Genomic DNA, 9352 nt, shown 5'->3' with positions numbered 1-9352 from the left:
TATATGACCTCTGACGACCAAATTTACGTCACAAAGTTACGTTGTGTTTTGGAAAGGTCACGTGACAACGGGAGATTTCTTTTAAAGCAACAGATTCTCTAAACCGTAAAAACTAACTTGTAGTGATGCTAATGAGCTGCGTGTTATACGTAATGTTAGCGTTTTTAAAATGCCTTCAAACTGAGCTCCGAATCCTCCGTCTGCAAACTCTAATCTGATCTAATGACAGCAGCTGTGCTCGCCTCCGTCACCTTACTGAACTACTGAACTCCTCGCATATTTAAATCTGATAGTTATTTAATCCAACTATAAAAGCAGCTGTTACGTCCTCTTAGGCGAACACGAGGGAAAAAAACGTCCAATTAGAAGTGAAATAATACGAGATTTAAATTTTTTTAGGGATTTTATTTCCTGCATTACGTTAGTCTCTGTGGCTTCTAGACGCCCGTCCATGTTGTTGCCTAGCAACAGTGTTTATAGAACTTAAACATGTGAAAGCCAAGCGCACGGTGCACATGACTTCCCATGTTGGAACCACGACTTCCATTAGAATGCAGTTCTAATTTTGGGATTCTGTCCGTCACCATCTTTGCTAGTTTGGAGCGGTTTGGAGCAGGAAGTGACCATATTTGGACGAGCTGGGGGAGGAGCCAGCGGTGGATCTGACCGATCTGATCGGAAACCTGACGATACTACATCCCGCCCACCGATAGCTGTAACCTGACTGCACCACAGGCCTGTCAATCAAACAGACACGCCCCCAAAAACAGGTCTTCTTGAATCTTCTTTTCTAATGAATGAGGGATTATTTTCAGATGGACCTCCAGAAAACTAATAAGAAGGAGTGACTTTAGCTAACAACACCGAGATAACTGATGGACACATTTTATTCACTTTGGATTTGATGAGAGAAGTTGAATGGGAGTCTATGGAGCCGGAGGCTTTTTGGAGCTGACCTCTGGTGGTACTTGGTGGTATTGCAGCTGAAGACACTTCTGGATCAGAACCATTTTACAGACCTGAAGCTACGAACTCTTTTCTAAAGGGTCTGTGACCTGGAGGATGATTAGCTTCAACCCCTGCTGAAGTAAATACTTGGCACCGTTCACGAAGGTGCGTACGGTCGTGTTCAGCAGCTGCTGTCTTTACATTATAATCCATGTAAATCCATCTGTTCCGCCTCTTATTCACCGACCTGACCCGGCATGACCCGACATGACCCGAGACCCGAACGACGGATCCAAAGACGACGTGAACGTTTTATGTTCTCAAACCTGTCGCTGTTTGTTTAAACTCCAACACGTCGTCATCAAATCTGAGCGATTATTACCCCGCTGTGTTCATTAAGACGCCTTTAAATGACAGAGCATCAGTTTCCCTGTGTGTGTGTGTGTGTGTGTGTGTGTGTGTGTGTGTGTGTGTGTGTGTGTGTGCAGCTACTGTACTGCGGCATTACGGCTGTAATAACATAATCCCAGAGATTTGGCCCGACAGTATGCTGCCGATTTCAACTGACAGTAGGGAATTATCGTCACCACACACTTCACAGACGGCTCGGCATGTTATTGTTGCTGCGTCGAGGCCCAACATGTGGCCTCGGGACCCTCGGAGGAGACGCCGACAGCGGCGGTTTAAGGAAAAGTGATGTGGAGGTTAAAATACGTGAATATATTATCCACTCGTGTTCTGAAGGATGAAGAATAAAAACACCAATTTATTTTCATTTCAGTTAAACAACTCAATTGCGAATGTTATTTTTTTTAAATAACATTATCAAGATCATAAATTGCGTAACTCTTTTTAATTTAACATAGTTAGTTCTTCAAGTTTAACTGGCATTCAGGAAGTTTTCAGATCTTCTAAAACATATTCTGTAAACTAAAAATTAGACGTTTAAAGTACTCAGTCCAGAAAATTCCTCCTTCAACTGTTATATTTTATGAGTTTATAGTTGCTGATGCGTTCATGTACAAGCAGTAAATGCTAATTTTGGCTATTGAGCATACTGCTATCTCTAAATCTACTACAATGTTCAAGCGCCAACCAGACGTCACCCGTTCGGATTTCGTCCGTCTCCATCTTTTCCCGTTCGGAGCAGGAAGTGACCATATTTGGACGAGCTGGGGGAGGAGCCAGCGGTGGATGGGGTTGATCTGATTTGAAACCTGACGAGTTTGCACCAGAAGCTACGTCCACTTTTGTCTACAGTCATGTTTGGTGAGATTGTCGTGGGTTTTTTTTTTTGGGAACTCTTCATTTGTACAGAAACTGTCGCTGTGAGACGAATCGGAGCAGGAAGTCAAATATTTAAGACCGTAAATGTAAAATCTCGAAACAAAATGAGCGTATCCTCAAAACAATTTGACAAAAAGAAAGTCGGTTCCTGTGAAAATTAGTCAATAAAAAAATCATTTAAAAAAGATTAATAAAAAAAGCGGATTCAAATCTGCAGCAGTCAGAAAACCAACGAGTTTTATCTTGACTTTTACCTCTTTGGGGCAGAAAAAATTAATAGAATTTTGATAGAAATCAATGGAAACTACATAAACGATCAAAGTGCTTCCAGTCAAATCAAACGTCATTCCTGATCAGTACTGATCGTTGTAGAATAAGATAAAGCATCGTGGAACTGAACCGTTAAAACGTTCAAGAAGAACGATGCTCAGTTTTTATTTCTTACATTTTTAACTAAAAATAAAAGATGTGAGAAAAGAAAGAACGAAAAAAAAACCTTGTCGTAAACAGAAATTTGTTTGCGACCTCTCAGATGTTTCTCATGACCCTTTGGGATCCCCCGACCCTCAGGTTGGGCACCATAGACACTCATTGGCTAAAGGACACCTCGACTTAAACCATTTTTTTTTTTTTTTTTTTTTTTTTTTTTTTTACTAAACTGTGATTTTTCCCTTTTAGTCCGCGTGCAGGATTTTTTTTGAAGGATTATTATAAACTGAATTTCGTGAAACACGGTGTCACCACGAGGTCAAAGGTCAGAGTTTTCTCTATTCACGTGTAGTAAATATAAATATAGTGCGTGAAGGGAAGGACGGCTGGCATACGGACGGCCGCCTACACGAAGCAGCCTGCTGCCGGATAATACGCGCAGATCTAGTTTAATACGAAGACAATCTCGTATTATTATATCGCCCATTACGTAAACGGATGAGATTATCGATACGCAGATTAATAAGCGCCCAATGGTATTCCAGAGTTAGGCCCCGCCCCCTCACCTCGCCCCGTGGCCCCTCCCCATCTGCACACAAACACTTCAAACATCCAGATAAAAATAGAAAAACCCCACAATGACTTGCAGTTTAGTTTGTTAGATTTTAGTCTTTATTGTACTATTTTTTTTTCTTGACAATTTGCTAGCGGACATGTGAAAACTTGGACCAACAAAACATCATCATCATCATCATTATTATTATTATTATTATTATTATTATTATTATTATTTTTGTTTTTTAATTACAGCGTATCGTCAGACTGCGGTAACAGTGAGAAGATGTGTTTTTAAAAAATAAAACAAAGAAAAAAAGAGAATCCAAACCAAACAGGAAAAAAAACAACCAAAAAAAACAACCAAAAAAAACATTTTTGACTTTTTTTAATATTCGATGGTGGTTGTTCTTTTTTTTTTTTTTTTTTTTTTTTTTTTTTTAATTCATGTACACAATATAACAGTCTAAAAACATTAAACACAGAGCTGAAGACATTGCAGTGTTGGTTGGGAGGTGGCAGTCCTCGGGGCAGTTTTATATACTGTAGCAACATGGTCCTGCTGTACTGTCAAATATCTACGGGGGGCGGGGACAAAGAGGGGGCGGGGCGGAGATGGCGGGTGGGGGTGACTACAAACCAAAATGGCCGTCAATATAAAACTAACAGTCTTTTTTTTTTTTTTTTCTTGTTCCTTTTTTTATTTCTTGTCGTTGTTCTTTTACGTCCACCAATCAGGAGTCGGTAGAGACAGCGAGCTAAGTAGCTCAACGAGGAGGAGGAGGAGGGGCGAGGGGCAGGGGGCGGGGCTTGGGGAGAAAGGGGGGGAGGGGAGGGGGAGGGGAGGGGGAGGAATGTCTCGATATTTTTTACATTTCTGCATTTTTTTTTCTTTTCTCTCGTAGACAATATAAAATCTCACAGACAAGCAAAGAAAAGAGTTTAAAAAACAAATAAAACACTGGATGTGCATGTTTGTTGGTATCAGTCGGAGGAGGGGGGGGCGGATGATGGGTGGATGATGGGCGGATGATGGGTGGATGATGGGCGGATGATGGGTGGATGAAAAAGAAAGGCTTGAATTATTGCTTTCTGAGTAATTATTATTTTTCTCATCTACATGAATTGCATCCCTCTCGTTCCCTCCGTCTCCTTGTCACCGTGGCGATCTGTTTACATCTGATTACTCCGTTTACCCGGGAGGAGGGATGACGGGAGAGGAGGAGGAGGAGGAGGAGGAGGAGGAGGTGGTGGTGGGGGTGGAGGAGGAGGTGGGGGAGGGTTGGGGATCAGAGCTCCTTGCTCAGCGAATCCCGGGCAGTTCTAATCCTCTTTGTGTGGCCTCACACGTTTCCCGCCTTTTTGTCTGGTAAATGATAACAAGAGATTGAAAAAATGTATTAAAAAATAGGTATTGGAAAAGAATAATAATAATAATAATAATAATAATAATAATAATAAACAGTCATATAAAAGGGTTATTAAATGGGTTTAGTGGTTAAAGATGCTGGCATCTAGTGTTGAGTTAGTTTAACTAACGTGTTAAAAGACACAAAAGCAAACAACACAAACAGTTTCATGAGGAGAATATGACGTCACGTGACACCAGGAAGACGTCCCTCCGTCTGTCTGTCCCTCCGTCTGTTTGTCTGTCCTTCCGTCTGTCTGTCTGTCCCCTGTCTATCTGTCCCTCTGTCTACCTGTCCCTCTGTCTGTCTGTCCCGCCGTCTGTTTGTCTGTCCTTCCGTCTGTCTGTCTGTCCCCTGTCTATCTGTCCCTCTGTCTACCTGTCCCTCTGTCTGTCTGTCCCGCCGTCTGTTTGTCTGTCCTTGCGTCTGTCTGTCTGTCCCCCGTCTATCTGTCCCTCTGTCTGTCTGTCCCTCCATCTGTTTGTCTGTCCCTCTGTCTGTCTGTCCCCCGTCTATCTGTCCCTCTGTCTGTCTGTCCCTCCATCTGTTTGTCTGTCCCTCTGTCTGTCTGTCCCCCGTCTATCTGTCCCTCTGTCTGTCTGTCCCTCTGTCCGTCCTTCACTACCTCACTTTTACCTGGATTTTGTGTTTCTGTCTGTTTTGTGTTCTCGAAGTTGAATAAACAACTCGACCGCCCGATCTGATGTCCGAGAAAGAAGACGAGTTAATCTGGAGACGGACTCGACTGTATTGATGTCTGCTAAACACACTTTTCTCTTCCACTGCAAACAAGGAGATAACTAACTAACTAACTAACCAACCAACCAACCAACCAACCAACCAACCAACCAACTAACTAACTAACTAACCAACTAACTAACCAACTAACTAACTAGCTAACCAACCAACCAACTAACTAACCAGCTAGCTAGCTAGCTAACCAACCAACCAACTAACTAACTAACTAACCAACTAACTAACTAACTAACTAGCTAACCAACCAACCAACCAACCAACCAACTAACTAACTAACTAACTAACTAACGTCCGGCCGTCCGCCGGTTCAGATCGATTCCTAGCGTCCCGACATGCGACGACGACATCATTTTTCAGAGCGACTCTACGGACAGAAGACGAAATAAAACGGTCTGCTGCCACTCCCGTGTTGAAAAGCAGCGTCACCAGCGTAGCGGCGCGAACGTCGTTGCCACGGCAACCCGCGCCGATAAGTCTGCGATGTCAGCGTTTAGTACCTGCGGACCTGCTGGACTTAAAAACATTTGTTCCTCAGGCAGGTTGTTGGACTTAGCGCTATTTTTAAAAGCGTGAATAGTGATTTAAAAACAAAGAAGCTAAAAACAACATATTAACGCTTAATTTTAAGCCTTTTTTTTTTTTGGTAAAACTATCAGAATTTTTTCTTGCGAAGGTTTCCTGAGACGATTGTTCATTTTGATCCGTCCAGAAGTCAAAGTCTTTTATCGGCACCGTCGGACTCTTTGTCGTTTCCTTAAGTTCAATAAACTTTTACACTGAAAAACAAAAAGATTCGTGCAGCTTCAGTCCCAAAATATCAACGAACTCAGCGTGTCAACGTACGAATACATTTTCTGCTGAAGCGCTAAAAGGTTTTTAAAAATAAGTAAACTTACGTTTTGGTTTCGCAGTCTTCCGATCTATCGGATCGACGGAGACGACGTGTTTATACCATTAAGCCGAGTCATCTTGTCCTAATTACTATTTACTGTATTACTATTTAATTAATGCAGATACATCTGGAACAAAAAAAAGACACATAGCATCACCCGAAGTTTGTAGTTTAAAGTGTTGAAATGTCACGGATGTAAACGTTACAGTGTAAATATCACGTGACTAATTCTGCAATCTGAAAAATCATCTTCAGCGTTTTAACGCGGCGAAATATCGCAAATTGCAAATGTTTCCCGTAGCTAGCGTCTTAAAACGTCATCGTTATTTGTTAAAAGACGTGTGAAGGTGAAGTTGTGCTTTTCAGAAATGTCCTGGTGTCGATCCGGGTTCTGTTCACCACAAAAGATTTATCAGATCTGCCTACGAAATGAAAGCTGAAATGAAATGTCGCCGCTGTTTCTGGTTGACGGACCCGACGGGTGTTTTTGTTCACGAACAGTCAGCTTCCCGCCGCAGCAGCGCGGGAGTCCTCGTTACTGCTCGAGGGTTTCTGGTTGTTTGGCTGCTCGTGAACTTTTGACGTTGTGATGACATCATAGCGTGAAAAGAAACGCGTCACTCTACCGCAACAAAAACAACTTCTTTAAAGGGATTTAAAAAAATAACTTGCATTATTTTTGTCATGCAATCATCCGGGGAAGTCGACATGTGTGTGTGTGTATATGTATATATATACACATATATATACATCTACTGTATATATATGTGTATATATATACAGTAGATGTGTGGTTCTGTGTGTGAAATATTAAAGTATACAGTTAAACATAGTGAGTCTGTCCAAAGTTAAAAGTAGTGACAACCTCTGGAGCATTAATCAATTCATTTTCAATTAATCTGGCATTGATTTTCTTGATTATGATTTTTTTATTTGTTTTTATATCGTTTTGTAAGACAGAATAATTAGCATGAACTCCGCCCCCAAAACTATAACGGTATTCAAAAAAAAACTAAAGCTCATTTTCCGTATTTAAAAGATAATGAGTCTAAGAAAAGGTGGATTAACTTTGAGCCACGTCGCGGTGAGCGTTTAGTTTCTGACTTTTCAGTTTCGGAGATTTCCCACATCTTTTATTTGGGGACCGTCAGATTTTTTGTGGTATTTTGGCCAAACTCAAGGAATTCACTCATAATTAAGACGGTTGCTGATTAATTTTGCGTTGTTATCGGTAACAGTGAAGAAGTAGTTCCAGCTAGAAACTCTTTAATTCTGAGATTTTCTATTTTTCAGATTAAACTACAGATTAATTTCACAGGTGTTTTTTAATTTTTTTTTTTTACTTCGGAAAAACTCATCTAAAAAAATAACGAATATACGTGTTTCCCAAATGTTGAACTATTCTTTTAACACGCGTGTAACTTTACATTTTAGCACATTTCAGTGTATTTCCACACCTGTGCGTGAATGTGTGTGTGTGTGTGTGTTTTTAGTACCGGACATCGCCATGGTAACACCCATTCAACCCGTTGTCGACGCACAGCTCTCGCTCTAATTGGTCAGTCGCTGCTGACATCACGTTTTGAACGATGACCACCGCTGCATCTCGAAGATCCCTTTTCCTCATCTCCTCCTCATCTTCCTCCTCCTCCTCCCCCCTCTCTCCCCGGTCACGTGACTCTGCACCGTCGTGACGACCTCCGTTTGGTGGAGGCTCCGCCTCCCCTCCCTCCCCTCGCCCCTCCCCCCCGCTAAAGGCTAATGCTAGCTCGGCTCCTTGGCGGCTGCTATCGTTTGTTAGCGCTCGTCTGTCGTTAGTTTCTCCTTCTTCGCCGCTCCGAGGTTCGTCAGAGTGCCGCTCGGTGCGCTCCAACTCACCGCTGTTCACAGCGTTGATGATCTTGGCGTTGGCCTCGTCTTTCACGCCGCCCGCCTCCTTGGTCTTCTTCACGGGGCTGCTCCCCGTCGTCTTCTTCTCCTCCTCCTCCTCCTGGTGATTGTGCGTGGCGTTCTCCTCCGCTGTGCCGTTGGAGCAGCCGTTCTCCCCGTTGGTCACCGGAGTCTCAGCCGGTGCCGGCGCCTCCTTCGCCGGCGCCTCCTTCGCCGGCGCCTCCCCTCCGCTCTCCTCCTCCGCCGGCGTCTTCTCGGCCGCCGCCGCCGCTTCCTTGTCGTTGGCCTCCTCGGTCGCTGAAGCGGCTTCGCCGTCGGCGCCCGCCGCTGCCTCCTCCTCCGCCGCCTCCGCCGCCTCCTCCTCCTCCTCCTCCTCCTCCTCCTTGGCGCCCTCGCCCATGTCCACGCTGGTGGACTTGCCCTTTCGCAGGATGAAGTTCTTCAGGGAAACCGCGCGGCCGAAATGCGTTCGCTTGCCTTTGGCCGACTTGCCTTCTTTGCCGTCCTCGGCTGCTCCGTCCTCACCTGGAGGGACGAGGACGACAGGACAGTTAACGTCTCACATGTTGTAATGACGACGTTTGAAAGTGGAAGAAAAATATTAGCGCCTCTGAGCGCCTTGAGGTCGTATCCGTTGATTTTTGGCCACTAATGAACAGAAAAACACTCACAGGTTCACAACCAGCACATTATTGGTGTACTGAGTTTGTACCGGAGAAGATGTGTCGGATATCTACCGAGTTAATTAAACATCGGCAGCGTGTTCGTCCTGTTAGAAGCAGATTTGATGGAAAGCTTTTCCTTTTAGCTAAAGTTTGGTCTCCACCACACCTGAGAAAAAGATTTACCTTTGAACTATTTCTACACAGACAGAAGATTTCAAGAAGAGTTCACAAGAAAATCTGTTAAAAACGAATCTCCTCTTGGTCGTATACTACTACAAACACCAATAAGTACTCGGTTAAGTTTAATTTTACGTAATTAACGTTCCGTAGAACACGTAAGTTACCTAACGTACGTTATGTAAGAGACTTGTTACTTAAAAATAAATCCTCGTGGCTATCTCACGAACTCCTAACTTTGACTCTGTCCCTCTTTGTACTTCGTCACATGACCTCCGTCTTTAACCCCATGCTTGGTCGCGATAAACGTGAAACACTTCAAATTAAAAGCCCTTCCTTCAAAT

The 9352-nt window shown here is 43.4% G+C and overlaps 1 protein-coding gene across 2 annotated transcripts in view; it reads right to left on the bottom strand.

Annotated features, from left to right (window-relative positions):
* Nucleotides 1-3313: 3313 nt before the first annotated feature.
* LOC138212683 (high mobility group nucleosome-binding domain-containing protein 5) overlaps nucleotides 3314-9352 on the bottom strand; it is a 32202-nt gene continuing 26163 nt past the window's right edge. The window contains exons 3-5 of one of the 2 annotated variants that reach the window (XR_011179481.1): nucleotides 8155-8691; nucleotides 6281-6403; nucleotides 3314-4585 (exon numbers count right to left, since the gene is read on the bottom strand). Coding sequence is in view for 1 of the 2 variants with exons in the window: in XM_069173166.1 (XP_069029267.1) it covers nucleotides 4563-4585; nucleotides 8155-8691 (560 nt within the window). In the remaining variant the exon portion in view is untranslated. The remainder of the gene's footprint in view (nucleotides 4586-6280; nucleotides 6404-8154; nucleotides 8692-9352) is intronic. The other variant, XM_069173166.1, reaches the window with a different exon arrangement.

The sequence above is a fragment of the Embiotoca jacksoni genome, unplaced genomic scaffold (genome assembly GCF_022577435.1).
Source record: "Embiotoca jacksoni isolate LCO1_2020_lvr unplaced genomic scaffold, fEmbJac1.0.p SCAF_58, whole genome shotgun sequence".
NCBI classification, from domain to species: Eukaryota; Metazoa; Chordata; class Actinopteri; family Embiotocidae; genus Embiotoca; species Embiotoca jacksoni.
This window is presented reverse-complemented; position numbering and strand designations above follow the sequence as displayed.